The 23733-nt window shown below is 39.2% G+C and overlaps 1 protein-coding gene across 2 annotated transcripts in view; it reads left to right on the forward strand.

The window, feature by feature from the left end:
• Positions 1-23733, forward strand: part of LOC127373371 (inactive phospholipase D5-like) — a 70837-nt gene that overhangs the window by 20371 nt on the left and 26733 nt on the right. For both annotated transcript variants that reach the window (XM_051417793.1, XM_051417801.1), the window contains exon 2: positions 22194-22330. In XM_051417793.1, coding sequence (XP_051273753.1) covers positions 22194-22330 — 137 coding nt within the window. The remainder of the gene's footprint in view (positions 1-22193; positions 22331-23733) is intronic.

Genomic DNA, 23733 nt, shown 5'->3' on the forward strand with positions numbered 1-23733 from the left:
ACTTGGACACGCAATAACTGATTGGTACAGTATAGCATACAGTGGTTACAATCAGGATGGCACATTTGCAAATTTTGTAATTTGTAACTTAGAAACTGTAGTGGTAGGGTTAGAAAGCAGGTAGTAGGTGCCATTTTTCGCCCTTTAAATTGTGGCTTTCAACATCAGTAGCTTTTTACTAAAGTTCAATTTTAGAATGTTTGTTCCAGCACAACCAATCACATGGTTTCCAGATTGTTCCTTGTACAGGCAATTTCTGAAAAAAGAAATGAATGACCTTATTTTCGTTTCCCAGGGACAGAGCAATTTTGCACACAGCTAAAAAACAAACTCATACTTTTTAATGGTCACATCTGGGTGAGGTTCAGCAGGACTGTAGATGATATGCAGGAGGTAAAGTTTTTTTTGTGGCACTGTTATTATCAGTGCAGAAAAGTCTAGACTCAGTGATTTTAAAGTTAGCTCCCTGTCCTGGTGTTAACTCTGTCACTAAAGCTTTTGGCGTGCCAGCTCGTTACTGTGAGCATCAGCATCTCTGGTGTCTCCATGAGGGAAGGCACAGGAGGCTGACAGACTGTCAGGGCCAAACACACAATACAATGCATACACTCTGCTCAAGGTAAAATGCAGTGTGAAGCAAAAGCAACTGTATCATTATCTAACAGTACAGACTGTTCTGCAATGAGGGATGGACAAATGTCAAATGCCTCTTTGGTTGTTTTATTAATAGTAACAGATTAACACGATAAAGAAGAGTCTGCCATGCTAGTGGCTGTTTGAAGCTGTACGTGAGCTTTGAGCTAACAACAACATCTTAGCATGCTCACAGTGACAATGCTAACATGCTGATTGTTGTTTAATGCCTTAGCATGCTAACATTAGCTAGCACTAAACACAAAAGACAGCTGAGGCTGACTGAATGTCATTAGTTTTGCAGCTACTTGGTGATTATCTTTTTGGACAAATTAAAAACCTGATGATGGCACTAGATGAAAAGCTTAGGGATCACAAAAGTTATTATAGTTAATTCTGAGGGAAACAAACAATGTGTGTGTGCATGGCAAACCACCCAATAGATATTTCACTCGAAACGATAAATGTAAACCTCTTGGTGGCGTTACAGGAAAAGTCAGAGAATCACCAAAGTCACTAGGATTCATCCTTTTAACACCATATACTGTATGCCTTTACAAAAATGTACAGACAGTTGTTGAGATATTTCAATCTGGATCAAAGTGACTGACTGACTGACAGTGCCCTCCATAGCCACACAACTAGCATGGCTAAAAGTTTCAACAGCAAGTCGTCATCAGAAAAACTAAACAGTGATCATGGCTTGATTTCACACGCACACAAATGGAGGGTTGACAGCACTGCACACCCAGGCATATAAACCACTTGCAGGTCCATTGTTGCTGTCAACTGACACATTGTCAAAGACACACACTTGTTACAATATTCCACACACACTGACACATACAAGTATCCAAAGCGCAGACAAAAACTGCTGTTCTTCACAAAGTTCTGCATTGTGGAAAGTTGTGGGCTACAAGTCTCTTAAAAAGGTCATGGTGAAGAGTTGTTGCTCAGCTTTATTTTAGCTGCACTGCAGATGAAGCCCCTTCTGGAGAACAATTCATTTTTCTGTCCCCAAGGTGATAACTTTATTCGGTTATAAAAAACAACCCTGACTTAGACACAGGAAAAAAAGCTGAGTTTTGGAATTAAATGTATGCAACTGAGTTGTGCTGGGTACGCTAGTTTTCTATGTTTCTCTTCCTCTAAACCATTCCTTAAAAAATCAAGTACAGGACAGATTGTTTTGAGGATTGCCTAATATCCTGTTGCTGCTGTCCTCTCTTGGCCATCAAAGTCTGGTCAAATTAAACAAGAAGAGACAGGGAACTGAGGCCTTATTGTGAATCGATTTATGACAGTCTCTCTCTCTCTCACTCGCTTTCTTTTTTCCCTGCCATCGTGGTAATTTAGCCGAGGCCTGTGGCTTGTCAAGGGATCAAGCCCAAGTAGTTCTACTGGCAGAGCTTTAATGAAACAGTTTTGGCTCATAAAGGATGTGTGTGCTCGAGTGGGTATGTGTGTGTATGAGTACTCAGTAAACCATCTTCTGTCTATATACGCCAGCTGAGCCAGTGTAATTGAACATCCTGCTGATTCCACCACAAACACATACAGAAGAGTCGCACGTACACACACACACACACACACACACACACACACACACACACACACACACGTACACAAGCAGTGAAGTGTAGCTGGTAGTGACGTGACCGATAGCAATAGGATGCACTTGCTATTATGGATAGGCAGAGGAGAGCAGTGGCAGGAAACGCCATCGGATTGGTCAGAAGTGAAGAGAAAGATGCAGGCGTTTGCAAAAACATCTACTTTTTAGTAAGATGAGAACGCCGCGATGGCTAGAGGACTGTAGTCAACAAAAAGCACATATCTTACGTATCCCTACACCAGCAGGAGCACAATGTAAAAGTGATACAATGATGATATTATTGGCAGTTAGGAGTGTAGTAGGGTAGGGTAGTTCTGTTTGGAAAGTATATAAATTGTAAAGGAGAAGGGGTGAAATGTCGGTTCAGAGCCGTGTGTGTTTGTAAGAGTTTATGTTTGTGATTTTGTGTGTGGTGGCTGTAATAGGGTGGGCAGAGTTGACTCTATGAATTGTAATAATCATAAAAATAACTTTCCTCAATAGACTAACAAAGTGCTCTCCAAGGAAAAGAAAAGAAAATGAAAGCAATGTAAAATCAGAAACAATAAAATACTGTTAAAAAACAAAATGAAACCAGATTAAATATATTAGATATTCACAAAGGTTGTCCTATCCTGAAAGAATGTGTGTTTTTGTGTATATGTCTGTGATGGAGCAAATAGGCTGGGCCCAGTCGACACATACAACCAGCCAAAACTGTGCACTGTGTAAATCTCATGATGGAGGTTGAAGGCAGATTTGGCCACATGCAAACATTTTAATAACATTCAGGCCGGATTGAATATTGTCTAATAGCAAATCTTGTAGGCAACAAAGTAGTAAACTCCCACCCACACGTTTTTGGAGAAAGCAATATATCTCTTCCGTCTTTAACTTTTGTAGACTCAAAACATTTTCATACTCAAACAAGTCACAGGCTGCAACAGCTAATCAGACAGTCGAATCACAACTGAGATAATTGTACCTCCAATAACTGATCAAATACATACATTAAATTAAACATCAATATCTCTCAAGATCCTTAGAATACAAGATACATCTCCAAGATCAAATTAGAAATGGATTTTATAAGCAAATATTATGGATTAGTGAATAGTGCAGCATTCAGCAGCTAAAGACAGATATTTTTCTCAAGAGTTGGTAGGGATCAAAAACAGCAAAAACAGAGTGAATATAAATACAGTCATCAAGTGATCAGAAACACAGATACAAATAAATCTAAATCATAATGTTGCTCCGTAACTGTTCACCACATCACTACCATATATAGGAAAACAGGAAAAAATAGAGGGCATCATATTATGATCTACTTAAACTATTCTGAACAGCGCAGAACAAAAGGACAAAAGAAGGACTAGCAATAAACTCCTGATACATATTTTCCTCATCCTTACTGCTGGCCCAGCAAAAAAGCAAATAAGTCCTTTCACTGTTTTCTAACCACTCAGTGATGTGCATATATCTACAGTATCAAAGCTGACAAGGACAATCTTTGGCTTAGACAATGCATGCGGTGCATTTGTGTTACTCTTACGCAACCAAGTGTTACCACTGGGAGCAGATTAAAGTTTAAAGACTGGACCAAGAGGAAGGCTTGGATAGGGCTGACTGAGTGGAGCAACAGAGGGTTGATTGGGTGTGTTAACCATGGGTTCAGGTCTCATCATGGTCAGCAGGGCTCTCATGTCATTTTAATGGGACTATAATTGACTTATTGATTTTGAGAGCCCAGCTGGGATCAATGGCTGCTCTGCCAGGGGAAAGTGGGGGGGGGGGCTGAGATACTGTTGTAGCTGTGGGATAGCAATGACGTTTTATTTATCCACACACAACATGATATCTTATGATTTTACTGCAACGTCTCGAGAATGTGCCTAATAGCCTACTGGAGTGCTATCAGGTCAAGTCATACAGACTCCTCATTAGAAAAGATGATACGTGACAGGTTGTCACTCTTCACACAGACATCGTTTTTGTTGCATTGAAGTGTAATTTAACAAAGGTACAAGGGTTTCTTTTGAAAGCCTTCAGATTATACAACACTAACAAGGCAAATTAAAGGTCACTTAGACTCTGTTCTCTAGAAAACTGTTGTAACACGAGAGTCGGGTGTCATCGTTGGAGATTTAAGGGGGGGGAGTAAATCTAAGAATGTAAAAAGAAATCAAGTTAAATGCATTGTAAATGAAATGGTCCACTGCAACTGTTGCCAAAAACATGATGAATACCTTCTTTGTACACTTTTTGATGCTGTAGGCATACACTGTGCTTTGCCTCTGCAAGTGTCTGCACTATGCTCTGTATCCTACCTTGCAGTGAACAGATTTCTTGTCATCTGAAGGTCTGCAGCTCTGTGAGGCTGTACTAGAGCAAAGTGGATCTTTGAGCTAAATGCTAACATCAAAATGCTAACACGCACACAACGACATAGTTAGCATTCCAGTGTTTAGCAGGAAGCTTACGATGTTTACAACTCAGTTTAGTGTGTTATCATCCTAACATTTGCTAATTAGCACTAAATATAAAATAGGCTCCATCTGAGGATGATGGAAATATCATCAGTTTTGCAGTTATGGTCATAAACCAAATATTGTACAAATTGAATTTTGACCAATACTTTGATTCTTTTTTTTTTTATTTGGTGTATTTCTTTATTTTCACTGGATTTTAGAATCTGTCTTTTTTTTTCTATGAGATGTAACCTTAAATACATCATCTTGTCATGTCTTGATCCTTTCCTCATGAATCACTATGATGATTTCTCTCCGCCCTCTTTCTGTCTTCCTGTCTCACTCACGCAAACACTTACAGCATTTTAAGAGTGTATATCACCCTTTGCAGGTCAGCTTCAAGGCCAGCGCTGGTGTTTGTCTTCAGAGGTGGACACTGACCTTTCTCTGTAAAGTCAGTTTTTGAAAAGGTCAAGGAAAATGTCAACCAAAAGCTACAGTAAGGGAGGGACAGACTCCATTGCCTCAACAGACTGGCTTTCAAAAGATGATGCATAGGTGGGTGTCTTCGGCTGTCTTGAATGTTAGTAGTTGTGTTTTTTAAAAGACAGAAAATTATGTCTTAAACTGTACTCTGTACTGCAGATTTTTAAACATCCAAACTCCTAAAGATAAAAGCATCACTGAGTTTCTAAATCACACCCTTTGTGCAACCATTAATAAATCCTGATTGGCTTTGATACACAAGTATCCACATCAAACTAGACAGTAGACGCATTCTCACAAAACCAATCAGTTCTAGTGTTATCTGGATAGAAAGGTGCATCAGTCACAGTCCGTTGCCTTGCCAGCCGGCCCTTCAGAAGTCAGTTACTCTCTGGTCTAAACTGACTATCGTCCAGGATACATTCTGCAACCAGTGTGCTGCAATTAAAATCATAAATTAGGGTTTTCATTGCTACGAAGAGTAACTATACACCTAAGCTACACTGCCTCTGTATCCCAGCCTCCCTTGTGAAAACATGACATAGTAGATTAAACTGGATGATGGATAATTTCAGCAGGCCTCTTAACAATCCAATGTGCTAACATTCTGTGCCACCAAGCCCCAAGGGGGAATTGAGGAATAGATTCAGGGATGAAGAGTGCGGATAGAGAGATAGAACAAACAGATTGAGAGATGGGAGCACAGTTCGCTGCTGGAAGGAATTGATTAGTTTTTTTTTTACAGAGTGTAGGTGTGTGACGGTGCATGACTGTCGGAGTAAATCTGGGTGAGATTGGAGCTTCTGGGACTGTCTACCTCCAACTCGCTCGTCCCCAGACTGCCTTGAGAGGTGATGGATGGCCTTGCCTTCAGCTTCTACGGAGGAACAGAGTCTTTAATTTACACAGAAGCAATTCAGTTTGGAACAACTAGAGAACGCAGGGATAAAACAGATTCATACCAAAAGTCAATTTATTTATAAAGTAATTTGTCACATAAATCAAATTAAAGGACACTGAACGAATCTATACAGTGTGAAATACATCAGTGTCAACCACCAGCAGGATAAGAATAGGATAAGAGTGTACGTGTGTCTGTGTGGCTTTGTGAGCATATTTCTTATTTGTGGACACTTGCAGAATGTGTATATAAGTAGCAGATAATATGAAATAGGAAGTTGAGAGTTACAGCACGTTGTTAACTAAATTGGAACAGTGTCTGATAAGAAATTCTTCCCTAATTGCTTTTAATAAAACGGCACATTTTAACAGTTCCAGGCTGCTTTAATCATTTTTATATGAACAATGAATATGACTACAAGGGATGTTAAAGTAGTTGCTCATAGTGGTGATCCCACAGATAATTATCACCCAACTCTCTCAGTTTTGGTTCACTCTCACCACTCTCATAGCATTATTTTTGGCTGCAGCAGGCAACTGTTTTCAGCTAAGAGGCTCTAAAAACCCCACTGTGCACTACCTGCTCAGTACCAAACAACACACAAACAAAGTTAGCTACTAGCTGGTGAACATAGTGGAGCATTTAGAAACTAACAGGCCACATATTTCCCTCAGGAGACAAAACAGAGCCTAAAGAAGAGTGAATATTGGACTTACACTTGTCAGGAGGACACAAACCTGAAATTAATGCTAATGTTGCTCGGTGTCTGCTTGATGTGCAAATAGGTATTTGTGTGGAGTTCATCTCTGTGGTGAATGTTAGCCCAGAGCAGCAGCTCACTGTACAACATTGCAGAGGATGTGAGGAAAGCAAAGAGGTACTGCTGAGATGTGACTGCATTCACACAGATTTATAACTGTACTTTAATGTTAATGTTTAATTAATCATTATACGCCATCTCGGAAACAAGATTATTGCAGAGACAATAGAAGGAATGACAGGGCCATTTTGTCTAAGAAGAAGATGACTGTTGTTATAAATATGATTAAACTCATAGAATCATGTCACTTATTTTAATATACTGCCTGCCTTTAAACATTATGTCTGAAACGACTGAAATAGAGCCATTACAGTGAACAGGAATTTTGTGAAAGGCTCTTCTGACCCTCTTGGTTTAGCTGAAAGGTATTACAGTTAAATGTCTTACATTTGTTGGCTTTTTCCCTTTTCCAGATCATACCCTTGCCCCTGTGTACGTACCTGCCTTAAAGATGGATGATGTTCTTGCTTTATTGATTCGCTCCAATGATGTTATGTGGATTCAGACTGAAAGTTAAAAAGAGAGAGCCAGACAGGTTAGCAAACAAAAAATGACTACACATGACTGTGTAGAGGAGGCAGACAAATTAAGTAGAGAAAAATGAATAATGGAGTAAGTTTGTTTATTTTTTCCTTACTACAAGTAAGTCCTACAGCCTTTTAGATAAAGTATAATGGCACCATTAGCCGTTGACCATCATCATGCGTAATAAATCTTCTAAACAAAAGCTACTACTGTGGAGGGAGTAAGTAATCCTTGCATAATTCTTGTCCATAATAAAAATCCCATTATCTATTCGTATGCCTTTTATGCAGAAGGCCATCTGGACCCTTGGGTGCATCACAATGTTTTTTAATCACATCTGAGCTTGCAAGATCAAAAAACATCAAAATACTATGACACAGTGTGTAATTAACATAAACCAAAGCAGAGCAATAATAAAGGCATAATGAAGGGATGTGTGATATATAACAGGAATAACAAATGCAGATGCTTTCACACAGGGTGCAAGAAGCCACTGGATCGTTTGATGAGTTTGGAAATGATGTGAATCCTATTTTATGGCCTTTACAATCCCCAGATGTCAGCCCAGTAGAACACATGGGCCTATGGGAGATTTCGGACTGATGAGTCCTGCACTTTTCTGGAGGCTCAATACCTTACTGAGACACTTAATGTTTTTTTCTTTATGTCATCCATTTGACTCACTCATTAAGGGAAGCATAGAGAGTAAAATACATTATACCTGCAAGAATATACTGTATATATATAAAAAGTAGCCTCATTACAAACCTCTCTGTTGTGTCAACTATTTGCCCTGGTTGGAGAAACAATCATGTTTTGTATGTAGGATTAGAACAGGGAACATCTTTCTACATAGCTATCTAGCTGTAGCTATATCCTTGAAAAAAAGAAAGAGAAAAATAGTAATGCTAATAAGCAAGCTGCTCTCAGCAACTGTTATCACAGTTTCAATATTGACTTAAAAGAAATTTGTTTTAAATTTTGGGGAATACAAATATTCAGTCTCCTTCTCAGAGTACGATGACAAGATAGAAAATATGACATAAATATGAAACGAGCCTGTCAGCCAGTTAGCTTAGCTTAGCACAAGGAATGGAAACGGGGAAACAGCTAGCCTGGCTCTGTCCAAAGCTAACAAATCCATTAAAACTCACTAATTAATGCGTTATATGTTTATGTGTTGCTTATTGTCTGCACTTTTTCTGGTAGAGTGGAATCACTTAATTTAGGATACCCCAGACTTCCCTAGAGTAAGTAAGTTGTTATTGGCTAATGTGTGTAGCGCTGAACAACAAACTAATGTTATTGTATTGATCTGTTTTTTTAATCATCATGTGATAGCTAGCTACACTGTGCCATTCTCCCAGATACAGAAGTGGACAGTTCTCTGAGGATGTAAGCAAGACCCATCCCCTCTGTGCACCAGAGTGTGTTTGTGTGGGGGAGAAGTTTAACTAATAACCTGTATGGTGGACAATGATCAACCACAATCTTTCCTGAAAGGTTTTGGACTGATGATAAAATTAGATTTATTTTGAAATGCCATATACTCCTATTGACTGACTTAGAGTAGCAGGGGACTTGAAATTGAGGCATAAATTAGTGCATGAAAATTCATCATAATGTAGGTTATAAGGTGTCCCTATATTTCTCCACACACATGGTCTCCTGGCTCTGGGTTCGTACTAGCGTACAGAGATGACAGTTGTATTGATCTTTTTGTCTAACTCCTCGCAGGAAAACAAATATCGGTAAGAATATTTCCAGAAATATAATGTCAATGGGATGGATACATCACCTCTACTGGTTAGTCAAGTCAAATTGGCTTTGTCTAGTTACACAATGCCAGGCTGAATGAATGAAGTGAAACAGATGTCAGTTCAGTTTTATAAACAGGCTAGGTGCTGAGAGGAAAAATTCTAACACGTGACATTTTTGGATGTGATATTAAATGGGCTCAGCAGCTATATCTTTTCTTGTCAACATGAGATTTCATAGAATTACAATGGGGACATTGTTATATATACAAGTAAGTTATGAATTTATGACTTACATTTTGTTGGTTAAATGAATTAAGGATGCAAGGGTTTCAAGTAACAGTTCCTGTACCACAGTCATCAACAACATCAACAAGAGATCAACAAATGCGCAACACTTGACAAAGCTGTCAAACAGACTGATAGTGGAAAATCTTCAAAGACATTTAGGCCTGGGCTTCAAGCCATTGCAGAACAAGCGCCAAGAATCTGGTCATCCATTTCTTTCTTTTATTTGACCAGTGGCGTCAAACTGAGATGATCACTACTTCTTAAAATTAACCAGAGATGGAAAAAGGGCCCTCGGCCAACCAGCTACTGCACTGTGTAATTTAAAGTCCACTGGATTTGCTTTGTTGTCTTGAAGACATGTCTTACTCATCCAAGAAGCTTTATCATCAGTTGTTCTCCATCCAACACTCTGATCAACCTTGCCCTGCATGGCCAGTTGCATTTATCTTACTAGAAATCCCCTGACCTGGACAGCAGAGAATGTTCATAAACATAGAGCTGTCCCTCTCTAAAGGCTAGTCCTATTATTATGAAGTCACATCCTTATAAAGCTGCTGTGATTGTGCTTGAGTAAGCACAGATCTGTTTGACTGCTCATCCGGCTGGCAGAGCACTTGGAGCCCTGGGTTCACTCAGGGGACCCGGACAGCCAGTCAGTGAGATGAACTAAGAGCACACTGTGTCTCTGGAGAGGAGCACTCGATGTCACTTTCTGTGAGGCAGGAGCAGGAAGTGGCTCAGAGGTGACAAGCTGTGACAGCAGGAGTTGAGCGGCACACTGTCATTTCTTAGATAGAGAGAGCCAGGTAAATTATTTTTGCTCTTCTGTCTTTCTCCCCAATGTTAATTAGGCTTTCAGAGTGAAAAAGGTAAAAGTACAATAAAGTAGCCCCTGTAATGATATTGAGTAATCATGATTAACAAAGGGCTGTGGAAATGTATCAGAAGACCCCAAATAAATATCAAATCAGACATAAACACACATTGAAATGTTATGTGAAGCTATATGGAGAGGGCAGGTGACAGAAGATGAACATTTTGCTCCCTTTAGTCATGAAGAAATGATTGACGATGAAATGTCTTGTCGATGACATGCCTGACAAAATATCGTAGGCTACCTTAAGACGGGACAGATGTTGTCTTCAGTGCTCACAGACTCAGAATGAAATGCTAGTGCAACACATTGACAGAAGTTACCGATGCAAAACAGGTTTTATATATATATGACATTCACTCACACTAGAGATCCAGCATCTCAGACTAAAACAAATGGGTGCTACGGCCCATCAGTTTCAACTGACAAAACCTTGTCATTTTAGGTAGATAATTATAAAACACCCTTCGAACTTGACAGAAACAAAATAAAGCTCCAATGCTGGTTTGGTTCAAATAAACCCTTAATTCAGGTAGAGGTGAAAACATTTGCGAAGCAGGCTGTGGTGGCGGTAATGTAATCCTTGGGGACAAAAGAGCCTGTCAAAGTACATCCACTAAAAGTGTTTGTTTATGCCACTGAGAGTCTCAGATTGTTATTCGAAGTGTCTGACAACATTATAGAAATCAGCTTGGAGAACAACATACACATAGGGAGTATTTGCTGCTATATTAGTGTTCTAACTCTAGTATGCAGTACATAAGCTTTAAGACAATATAAAATCAAAAATGCATAGAAAGTCTTTTACAGGTGCTGTAAAACAACATTAAACAAACTGCTATGGTTGCTCTACCTTAACTACACCTGTATAGGCTTAACTGACTCAAAATGACCATTAATGCTGACCGTTAACACTGTCAGTAGCCTGTGAATTGTTCATGGTAATCACTAAAGGTGTGTTCAGATAGACAGTGAAGTGAATTTTCCCCTTGCATCATTCACACAAATTTGCCCACTGGTCCATTCGTCTGTGTTCATTCTCCCAAAATATCCAATGTAATTTTCAGACATTGGTTCTTGCATACATCCATTGCTGAGCACGTATGTACGTAAAATTAAATGCAGAGGACATATTTCACCAAACACTGTGCTGTGTATTCTGTTTTTATTTGACTGAGTCTCAGCCTGCAACTGAACTCTTCAGAAAGAAATTCTTTCTGTTATTTCCCACAGTTTACACTCTGTAGGCAGATTCATAAAGCCCTGGGATAAGAGTGTATACTTTGCTCAAGCTTGCAAATTTGTGCACCAGAGCGAATTCACATCTAATCGCATCTCTAAATTGACCATGTATCCAGTCGTGCTGCCTCTGAAATTCTGAACACACATTGCTTATCAGCCCACAAAGCCCTAATGCTAATCAATAATACTTCCAGCTTATAACCCAGCCTTGCATGTAAACTCAAATTCACAATATTATCTGCAGCCCAAACAAATTAATTCAGTGTACCTTACTCTTGGCTTATAGTTTTCTTTCAACATGAGCTTAAGATGTGTAGAAGAGGGGCCATAACTCATATACGTACTTATATACTGTGCATATAAAAACAGTATGCACAGAAATTCACAAATGCATTTGCTATTGTGCACCATTGTCATTTCAGTTAAGTGCTTTTCAGCTGCCACTCTCCTGTCAGTCTGCTTTGCTTTCTATGTCCATCACCTGTGTGCATACTCTGGCTTTCTAAAGCATAGTGACCAACATGTTGCATGCTCAGTCTTTCATTTTAAACCACAACATCTTCTCGAGTAACCTACATATTATGTAAACATTTCTACGTTGAATGCTTTCTAATCAAGGGGAAGGCATTTAACATGCTTAATTTCAGCTTTGATTAATTTTACAGGGACAATCCTCTCCCCACAGAGTAATACACCAGTGTCACCTTGATCACATACAGTAAAAATGACTTATGACACATATGACACCTGATGAGGATCAGACTCTTTTAACCCATTCTACAGCCAGACAGGGTCTCAGGACTGATTATAAGAAGTATAGCTTTTGGCCAGGTCAAGACCAAAGTAAGGACGAAATATCGCTCCACAAAAGCAGTAACTTGAAAATACCTGAGGCTAGAGAAGCAAGTTTGTCACCTGAATAGAGATCATAGTTGATTTCGGTCATAGCTGTCTGAAGAGATACTTTGAAGCCTGATGCTGGATTTACCACTTGCATGTAAAGTACTGCAGCAAAAGAATGGTAACAGGTTGAGCTACTGTATTGACTTATACACTGTGATATAGCAAATGAAAGTCTGCTGTAGAGTAACAGCATCCGCATGCACTTCCATCTTGACTTCAGCATTCATATCAACAGTGGTGGTGGTTGCAAATGATGAGGTTGTAAGTGATGAGGAGAGTCTCTAACATGACTAAACCCACCACATTTTCTGTTGTGAGGTGAAAGGAATAGTTCAACATTTTGGGAAATACCAAGACACACTCAGGCCCATAACCCTCAGTTTTTTTAATTAGTGGGCTTTAGAGTTGCTGGTAAGATTGTGTTACCTTTGGAGAGCCAGGGTAGTTGTTTCCACCTGTTTCCAGTCTTTATGCCAAGCTAAACTAACTAGCTTTTGGTTGTGGCTTCATATTTACAAGATGCGAATGGTATCCATCGCCTCTAACTAAATTTACACCATAAAGCGAAAAAACTGATAGAGGACTTAATAAATGGAACAGGAACATGTTTTCTCGGAGCGTATAGTCTCTTTTTATTTGGGATACCTGGAATGATAAGGATAGAGTGAATATATTAAAAAGGGAGAGGAGAAACCGAGACATAAATACACTGTGGAGACGGGACACAGACACCGACTCGGGCAGTAAACGCAGTATAATGATGAGCATAACTTTATGAAGTCTGGCTCATTACACAGAGCTAGAGAAATGGCAAGTGAGAGAGAAATAAACCAGACAGTTTATTGGAAATGAACTTAGTTTATGCTCCAAGCATAAAGACACACACACACACACACACACACACACACACACACAAAGAAACTTGCCTCCTCAGCGCACATTTGCAGAGCATGTGATATTGCATTCAAAAGCTACTGCACACGGCAAGCAAGGAAACACAAACACATACAGTATAGCTACTGATTATCTGTATATGTGTAGAAATGTAAATGCTTAAACTTTAGCAGCCATATTAGGATAATGTGTAACTCTAACCTAGTTTGGTGATTATTGCTGTTATTTTTATTTATTCTGTGTGACAGATGAATGAGAGAGGAGACAAGACTCAAACCCAGGATATACCACATTACTGAAGGATAATGGATGATTGATTTCATCTGTTTCCTCAGTGGTAGCCTTGAACTCAGAGATGTGAGCTCAGCTTTGGATGTTGTACAGCTTGCTTCGACCGGTGAGGAAGTCTGAAGATAAGGTTTACTTTTTCTTTTTCTGTCCCAGCATTTACAGGCTGCGTTTTCAAAGTTCACCGTCTACATCGAAACACCAAAACAGCTACATAAACACGTAAATTAATTCTGCGGTGTAACCCCCCATATTACAATAATTTTTGAGCATGATAAAACATATTGTCATTTTATACACTACAATGTGAGACCAGCATTTGAATTTTTGATTTTTTTCACGTTTATCCGCTTTGCTGCAGTGCTTATTACATTCAGATATGCTTGGCTTAGTCTTATTATAATAATTTAACTTTATGTGAGTGTTGCTTGATTGTGATAAATTAGTTAATGGTGGACTTTTTTGCAAAAGACAAGACTGCAGTTGCCCCAGGCAGCTAGGAGCTGCGAGTGTGGAGTGTGTTTCATCATTTTCATCATCCTTTTCCTCAGCAACTCCTCCAACAGATTCCTTCACTGAAGAACAGACATGTTGAATAGAAGGATGACACTTTCATATGAATAGTGCTGCCTTTATGTGGAGGAGACATGTATAGCTGGTCAAGATCAGCAGCAGTGTGAACATTATACATCATGTGAAAGTACAAACTCTTGCCTATGTTTTTACAACAGTACATGCACTGCAATGTACAAAAATAACACTTTGTGAGCTGCATCTCAGACTCCCATGTTTCCCTTGAGTATTTTTAAATTTGGTATGATGGGGTACTTGTAATTTTTGATTTTAGTGTAATATTGTGCTTGAATTTGTACATTCTGTAAGGTTCAATTAGAGTAAATTGAGGCAAATATTCATATGGATGAAAAGCATGGTTGACGTGTGAAGCTTGCTTTATGCCTGCCGTAATGTCTCCAGCGCGAGCCAAAAACTACGCCATCACATATTTTGCGTCCAGTGCGAAGACTGAAAAAGCTGTTGTGGTGCTTGCTGAGCTTTTCGTTTTCAACATGGATGGGTGGAAACGGGTCCTGCTGACCAGCTCTGGTGGAGCGGGGAGGGTTTTGCATATTTTGGGAACTTATTAAAATCCCCCTGTGAGGGAAAAACTTATATACACCAGGCTTCAGGAACAAAAAGGAATAAAACAGAGGCAGCTGCTCTTTCGAACACAGTTTTGTTTTTATTTATTATTTACAATGCAAACAATACAAAAAAGCATGTCAGCCTCACAATACCACTGTATTCCCCATCGAAATGTCTCTCTGCATGTAATGGATGGACCATATGCAGATCAGTTCTCCCTCAGCAACTGCCAGCACAGGACAGTGTGTGCAGCCACGCAGGACAAAGACATTCTTCTGTTATCTGTGGAGGCCCACGGTATTTTACACGACAATATCCAAGGCTTCACTTCACTTACTACACACTGAGGCTATGGCAACTATACAGCTATACATATAGCAATGGTAAGACCTGTGATGGGCCAGAATGGGCTGCTTGTGTTTCCTCCTTTGTGATGCCAGGTGAAATCTGAAGCTGAATTATCAATCAAAACCTATGACGTAGGTATTGGGGACTGACATTAACCCCTTGCATCACATACAAACCCAACTTGTCTTGACCTCATCAATAAATTAAATAGAATTCTTTGATATGGGTCAATCATTGTTTTGTCAAGCATTTGCCTTAAAACTGGGGTTGCCAGTAGCTAATGCTTGTTTTTTGTTGGTTTGTAAGACTAACGGAGCCCATGGTACACAGTACCTCTATATACACACTGTGACACTTGATTGTAACCACATCCTTCTTAAAACTGCAAGGTGTCTTGTAGCTTTAATGCATTGAGTTGCATTTAGTATCAGTGCTTCTTGTGAGATGAATATCTCCCTGTGTGACTGTTGAAAGGTGTCAAAAAAAAGGAGAGCCAATAAAGGAGTTATTGTTCTCTGATACTGATGGACTGACACCAAAATCTGACATCTACTGCTGATGTTTTGGACAGATGAAAGGTTTTCTCCATCAGAGGACAATTGTAGTTGTGCTAGAAATATCTTATTGTGACATCACACCATCTATGTTTGGCTCACTATCCACAGGATCAGTGCTTTAGGGAGGATTTTCTACTGTATATTCACTTTGGGCTCTTATTGTTGTCAATAAGATGTCTGCAATGGTAATTGTTTGGAAGTAAATCATATTATTTATATATATTATATATTATAAACCCTATTTAACATTATCTGAAACTCTAATTCACATTGTTTTTATTTTTCCATCCATTTGTATTGTTTGTCCTTCTCTGTCACAGCATGAGAAACAGTGAAGTGTTCGAGTCTCTATCTATAACACATTTATCACCTTCACACCACAAAGCTAACAGTTCATCAACAATGAATTATCTATTTTCATGCCTATCAACAAGGTGAGGACGTATTGGGTGCATACTGTCACTATAAGCGTGATTGCCTGTCGTCAGGTTTCCAGCAGCTGTGTTAACCATCTGCTATCGCTTGCAGGATGAGCCAAAAACAGGACATGTGTTTTTTCTCATAGGACACTTTGCTCATCACAAATGGGATTAAACTGTGAGTGGATGCATCAAAGAGGGTAAAACTGTGATAGAGAGAGGGATGACAAGGTAACAGTACCAAGCAGAGGTTTGTCAATATACACACAACAATTCAAGAGTCTAGAGAGTACAGAGACTTGTTATCTGAACACATCTGGACAGGTTGGTTGTTTTTATGTGTTCTGGTGATTTTTTTGCCACCTCATACATAAATTGGAATGATGTGTGTAAAATGATTTCCCCCTATCATGTAAAATGATGCACAATTGCATGTTAAATATGTTTATTTATTTTGAGTAAACATTTGTTTCGTCTTCTGATACAAAGGCTGAGTTTGGACTTAAAGACAGTGAAATGAAAAATATATTTTCCAAGTTCTAATTCTGCGTCCCTGTGTTAATTATTAGTTTTGGGGTTTTTTTACATGCCAAATATGTGTCCAAAAATACTTTTTATCTATTTTTATATAAAAATCCCTCTCTTTTATCTTCCTATAACATGCTCAAGCTGCCGTTTCACTGGGATTTTAAGAGAAGCTGATACCGACTCAGGTGTCTAAGAACAGCAGCTTGCCCTCCCTTCATGTATACTAGTGAACGGCATTTGTTGGTCTTTATTGTTGTTGTGATGGATGAATCTGTCAGTGTTAGAGCAGTGTATTATGGTGTACATGTTCCTATATCCGGACTCAGGTGGGGTAGAAGCAATTGTCAGGGCAATCAGCTCAAAATTTTCATCGTGCAGTTCAGTTGCAGAGGGGGAGATGGAGGTTAAAAATTCCTTTGTGCATGACATAAGTGGTGTCAAGGCCCAGCCAGCAGCCAGATGATCTGATTAAAGTAGTTTGGTTTTATCTTGTCTGAGGTCCTGTGTTGGCTGCTGTCAAACAATCTTTACCTCTTCCCTCGTTGGGAATGCTGGTTAATGGTACTGACATCAAAGTATACTAGTTTTTCGAGTCCTTGATGCTCTGGACAAAATCACCAGCGTCCGTAACATGATGGTCTGGGCATCCAAATTCAAAGGTGCACTTACTATCTTATCTTCGAAGCTAGCCAAGGTGTCATCATGTGACATAGGGGTGGAATATTGATCACCTGATAACAATTAATCACATTTATATGAGGAGGTGCATGAATGAAATGTAGGGTACTTCACCCCTGTATTCAGCCTCTTGGTGCCTGCTCTTCCACAGGACTACTGTGTGTTATATGTAAGCTTTAAGTCACCAGCAGTGAACAAACATATGAATTATTTTTAAAAAAAGGTCTTGGAGCAACATGTTTAGTGTTGGTTCGTAGATGTATATGTATTCCATCTCAGCTACCTCTTCTCTTCCCTTCCTCTTTTCCTCTCTTCTTTTTCCCACAAATATCTGTGTGCATGGAGGGAAACTGGGTCCACTAAAAACAAGACTGTCTGTTGTAATTCCAGCAAAACTCATCCTGCCACCAGGCTTGTAGTGATCTTGTACTCTAACCATCCTCCTACCATCCACCCAACATCTGCAGCGCTCCAAGCGCAAGAAGACAAATTAGACTAGGATATGTTGTTCATAGTTCATCCAGACTGGTGTTGTGATGTTGGTGTGGTGTAAACTTCACCTTCTCTCTGAGCAGCAGGGCTCCTTGTTCTCACCATGCCTTGACAAGGAGGAAACACTCATAAGAGGATAATTGGGCCCCTGACACTTTTCTCAGGCTGTACTGTGGAGAAACTCATTCTGCTTCTCTGTAGGCGCACTTACAATTTCCTTAAATGTGCTTCCAAAGCTGCAGGGGCCATATGACTTCTGCATCGTGTTCACAAACTGTCACTGCAATATTTCCAATGTCCTTCAGCTTTGCTTCAGCATGCTAAATGGTGACATAGCAGCACAGAAAAACTAGGACATTCGAAAAAAAGAGCCTACTTTAAACAATAACCCCACTGTTCTCAAACTCTGTAAAGCATGTCTCTTTCCATCTCACCTGTAGATGAGTTAAATGTGCCAGTCCGTCAACAGATGGCAAAGGGCAGACCTGAAACAATTTACAGATTTGGCAGAGAGTTGCAGAGAGAAGGGCAGTAAAAGTTCTGCCTCTGATATAAACACACTTTCTGGCCTGGCCTTCACCTCTGTCCGCATGTGTGCAAAGAAGGCACCATGTGTGTGTGAGAGAGAGAGAGAGAGAGAGAGAGAGAGAGAGAGAGAGAGAGAGAGAGAGAGTCTGGCTCTGTGCCATCCACCTTGCACAGCCCATTTTTAGATGGACTATGGGGAGCTTTTTAAAACAGCCGCCGAGCAATCTCACTCAATCATGTTATTCATCACTGTGTTTTTGCAAGTCACACAAAACTATCTCCGCTTCTGGTAGAAGACTGGCATTGTCTAGAATATGTCACTGCAATTAACTGTAAACAGCAAAAAAGGCTCCTGAAAGCACTGACACAAAAGAAACCAAGAGTTTGTGTACATTAGAAAAAGAGTCGAATGGGATTCAGATATTTAGAGTTATTGCTTTAGTGATGGTACTGACTGGATGTGTCGGTGCTCAGTTTTCAGTGAAGCAGCAATATGGGAAGGATGGGCAGCAGTGTTTTACCATAATCTACCCCAGAAATGAATTCTTTAAGGGTCATTTCACCCAAATTGAAAACCCTAGTGGCATCTAGCCATGCACATAATTTGATGTGCCTTTAACATTGTACTTTTAAACAATTACTGTGAGGCAACTACTTCCTGTTATTGAAGGTGTATTGATCCTGTAGCCGTACACCAGTGTCAGGTAGCACCGTTCCTAGTGTACACTTTGAGTCTGACCTCTTCATATATCTGCCATGATGCACATACACATCCGCCCACATGTGAATGCAGCAGCTGGTAGGAAATATGAGATGCATGCAGTCTCCTGCAGATAGACTTTCCTCCACACTTGCTTTTATTAGTACACCCGGTATAAGGTCCAGCAGATGAGTGACAGATTGGATTTAACCTTCATTTACCCTGTGAGTGTTTGCTGAGTTGGCTTTTATTAGGTGCCTCAGGTTCTTTAGCAGCAGATGTTTAGAGGTAGAGATGAATGTTCCTTTTTTCCTTCACCTACATTTTTCCAATCAGCAGGTCCGTGGATCGCTTTTGCACCAGTACGAGACACAGAGGATTGAGAGTGAACGAGTTGAAGGAGTGAATGTGGCTGCACATAAGAATTAAGTATAATAATCCACCAAGCAGCATTGCCAGGAAATAGAAAACACTATTCCCGTGTCAGACATCAGCTCAGACATATTGTTATGCGAGGATGAGTGTGTGAAGCTAAATATCCCTGCCAGTGTCTCTTTGGTCCACTGGGGGCCCTCCATTGACTGGCTGGTAGATTCATTTACTATGGGAATGAATGCGTTGAGCTACAATAAACACAGTAAAATAGCAAAGGCTTTGTGTTCGTGCAGCTCACAGAGGTCGATGGTGTATGATATGAAATTTATCTCTGAGGACGATGAGTGGAGTTTGGCTGGCTGTGCTAATGATCTGCTGCATTCAAGGATAATTAGTTTTGGCTCTTCTGGCGGGTTTCAAAGGGATCGGGATACATTTGTTACTGTTTTACAAATAGTTGGGGCATTTGCCCGTAACTGGGTCAAATCAACTGTACATATGAATCTCACTTTATATAAAGCATGAGTGACGATACCCTGAGGCTGCAATAGATACACTCACTATACTGTGTTAAAGAGTTTCAGATCCAGTTTGATAAAAATGTAAATGTAATATAATGATATAAAACATTAATAATGAGACAATGATACACTGTTCACATATTAAAATAGGAACAATAGGTTGTGTTATGGCCTAAACATTGTGAAAGCTTATATATTTATGGACTTGTATAGTATAATAATGAATAGTATCCTGTAGTCATCAATACACAGGTCTCAATTCCAGCAGAGATGTTTAATAGATATTTTGTTCACTGCAGACATTTGACATGTCATAGAAGGAAAACACATTTGTATTTATTTAACAATATTAACAATTGTGATAAATAATAAAATAAATAAATAATAAAATAAATTCCATTTATGTGTACCTGTTTCTGGGCTCTGGTATTTCACATGCTGGCTCACTGACAAGGCTTAGTGGGACAAATAAATAGAGAAGAGACATAATTAATGTTATTAGTTACAACTGTGTCCTTCCTGTTATGACAAGTCAAAATGTACTGTATGCTGTGAAAACAACTCTCACAAAAGATTCCACATAGTTCCTTGGGACCATAGTTCCTCACAAATTATTATTTTATCAACGTAACGGGGAAACGTTTATGAAATGTCTCTGACTGAACATATTTGCTGGTAGCAATTACACCGCCTTCAAAATTGAAATTAAATTCCAGGAGACGGGTTGGTGAAAAGGTCTGTCCTATTTTCAGTTTGCAAGCTTGTGTGAAAATAAAATCCTTCTAACAGAGCCTTCACATCACCACCAGAGCTCCACAAACATGTAAATGACCTAAGCTGACGCTGCAGGTTAGACCGCGCCACACAGAGTCAATTACATAAAGATGAAATGAAATGAACCTGCTACAGGCACAGATGTTCAGTGTTAGAGATCATACAGTGGAAATGTGTTAAATTAAGCATAAGGCATAAGAGGTATTGAATGAAGCACATGCAAGATAAGATTTCTATAGTCAGACTTATAATGAAGGAATCTCTGAACTGGTAAAGCTTCTGAAGCTCATATGTTTTTACATTTGGTACATTTAAAACTGCTTTAAGTGCAGAAAACCCTTTTATTTATCTGCTGTAACCTGCAGTTGTGATATCTTATTTATAACTTTATTGAGTGTGTCTTCCAAAGGTCCACAAATCCCCTTGGAACTAGTTATAGTAGGAAGCAGGAACACTTTCACCCCTCCTGTCAAGAATAATGGATATTGGAGAGTAATTTTGCACCCAGAGGGCTTGTATGACTGATGAGTCACAGATATAGCATTTTCTTTCATATAATTGGTAGCCAATACATGAGCCAAAACCACCTTTTGATTTCAGATTTGTGCAGACCGTAGAAGAAGCTCTGATATCAGTTTTGATATGTCTTAATTGATGCTGCAAGCCACAAAACGTTGTTTGGACAGCAACCTTTAAATCTGCAAACAAATACATAATTATAGTAGAATTTACCTCCTGTGTAATTAGCTCAAATCTCTCTTGAATCAATTTATCTTCCGTACTATCCTATAAACAGCCACTTTAATGTTGAACAAATAGACAGTGAATAAATACATTAAACAAGTGAGGCTACAATATAGTATGTTAGTAAATAGTATAACTTGCTAGTTTTCTTTTCTCAATAAAGAGCTTAGGAGCTTAATATGTCACCTTTAATTACAAAACAAAAATGTTGATAGTATTTCATTTTATTAGTTAAACTCTGCTGGTGGATGAGTAATAGCTGTGAATGAGCATCCTTCACACCCTCAGAGCCCCTATAGAAAACGACCTTTACCTCCTACTCAACCATATGGGATCATTTGATACTTTATCCAAATATGCAATGTTGAAAATAAGCCAAAAGTGTCATTTTTTTTGTTTGTTTCTATTGATTGTTTTGTTCTCTTTTTCTTAGCTCTCTTTGTATTCCCTCTTTCCTTTTTTCTCATGAAACCTGCCTCATGTTCTTCATATGAAAGCCCGGACTTGTGAGGTCATACGTAGACCTTCTACATGTTTGTGTTAAATTCCCCTCATGTTATGACCTGCTGAGCTGTGCATTAAATCAGCCAGAGCAGGCAGCTAATGGGAGCCAAGGTTGGGAAACTTTGGCCTTGTTTTCACAGTAGTGGCGAAGAGTAGAAAATACAATGTGGAAATCAATTTTGTTCTCCTTCTCTCTCTTGCAGTCTCAGCAGAAATGCATTGTGATCTTTGCCTTGGTGTGCTGCTTTGCCATACTGGTGGCGTTAATTTTCTCAGCTGTGGACATTTGGGGCGAAGATGAAGACGGGATCACAGAGGACAACTGTAGCAAGAACTGCAGGTGAGAACTACAGAACCACAAGCACACAATTCATTGTGAGTGGTTCCTAACATTGGTTAATGGTTACAAGTTCTGTAGACCTGTGTTAAAACAAAGGTATCTTGCTTCAGGTACAGGTGAGACATGAAATCCAATCCAGTTCATTTTCAGTCACATATCCATGAATTTGAAGCACTACACCACAGTTTAATGTATTTTCATTATGTATATGTACTCTCAAATTTCAGACTTCCACAGTTCTCAAAAGTACCAGAAATGTTCTATAAGAGACAAGATGGATTTGTCACAAAACATAATGAACTATATATACAGCTATAATAATAACTTTTATTTATTTCAGCTACAGGGATTTAGAGAACTTTGCTTGCAGTTTTTGGAAATAACAGGAAATAAAGAATATGCAATAGGGGTATTACTATTTCAAGTATTCAGCTCTGTTGACCACCACTTATTATTGTAAAAGAATTACAAAGATATAGACTTGCAGAAGGGTAGCACTCTCCTGGTTAAGATGGTTAATGTCCAAATAAATGACTTCATATCACAACTACTGAAAATTATTTTGGGGGTTCCCTAGGGCTCAGTGCTGGAGCCATTGTTGTTTATATTGCTGGCAAACATTTTGATCTTCTGGATATGATGGGAAAATAATTGAATATATCAAAGAGCTGGTTGGATTCTAATACATGAACTCTACATTTATGGAAAAACTAAGTTTATAATATTTGGGAACTGTTTAACTCAAACAAGCAACTCACTGATAAATCGGTTTCTTGAATTATAGTAGTATATAGTAGTAGATAGTAAACTATGCTGAAATCACATATAAATTATACTCAGAGTACTAATTTGAACTTTTCACTTATCCTACCAGCTTCTATTGTTGTACACTCTGGTTGAATTTGATTGGTTTCAGCTCAAAAACCGAACTATAAAGCAATCCCAGCCTGTGTCATGTTGCAGTCCAGCAGGTCTAACTTTCTGGCACAAGATGTAAACTGCAGTGTAGGGGCTGCACACGCCACAGCATTGCTTGCATTCATTTAAACAGAGTATTCTGTTGTCTCAAATATATGTGATAAAGTAAAAAATGCTACCTGCCTGCTGGCCTGGAATGATTACCAGGCTCGCTACTTAAGCAAGTTTCTACTGTCTGTTTAATTTTTAAGAATATGGATCCCCAGAAAAAAAAGCCTGAAACCCACTGCAGCAGCAGAGGTCCAGAATGAAAGTGGCTGATCAGCAGTCGTTTTCTCTGATACAGCAGTCCCTGTCCTCTCTGCTCCGCTTCCTACTGGTTCTCCTCCTTTAGACTCTTATCATCCAATTTACCATTAAGCCTTGAATGCTTCTCTCTCTCTCTCTCTCTCTCTCTCTCTCTCTCTCTCTCTCTCTCTCTCTCT

This window comes from Dicentrarchus labrax, unplaced genomic scaffold, assembly GCF_905237075.1.
Source record: "Dicentrarchus labrax unplaced genomic scaffold, dlabrax2021, whole genome shotgun sequence".
Classification (NCBI taxonomy): domain Eukaryota; kingdom Metazoa; phylum Chordata; class Actinopteri; family Moronidae; genus Dicentrarchus; species Dicentrarchus labrax.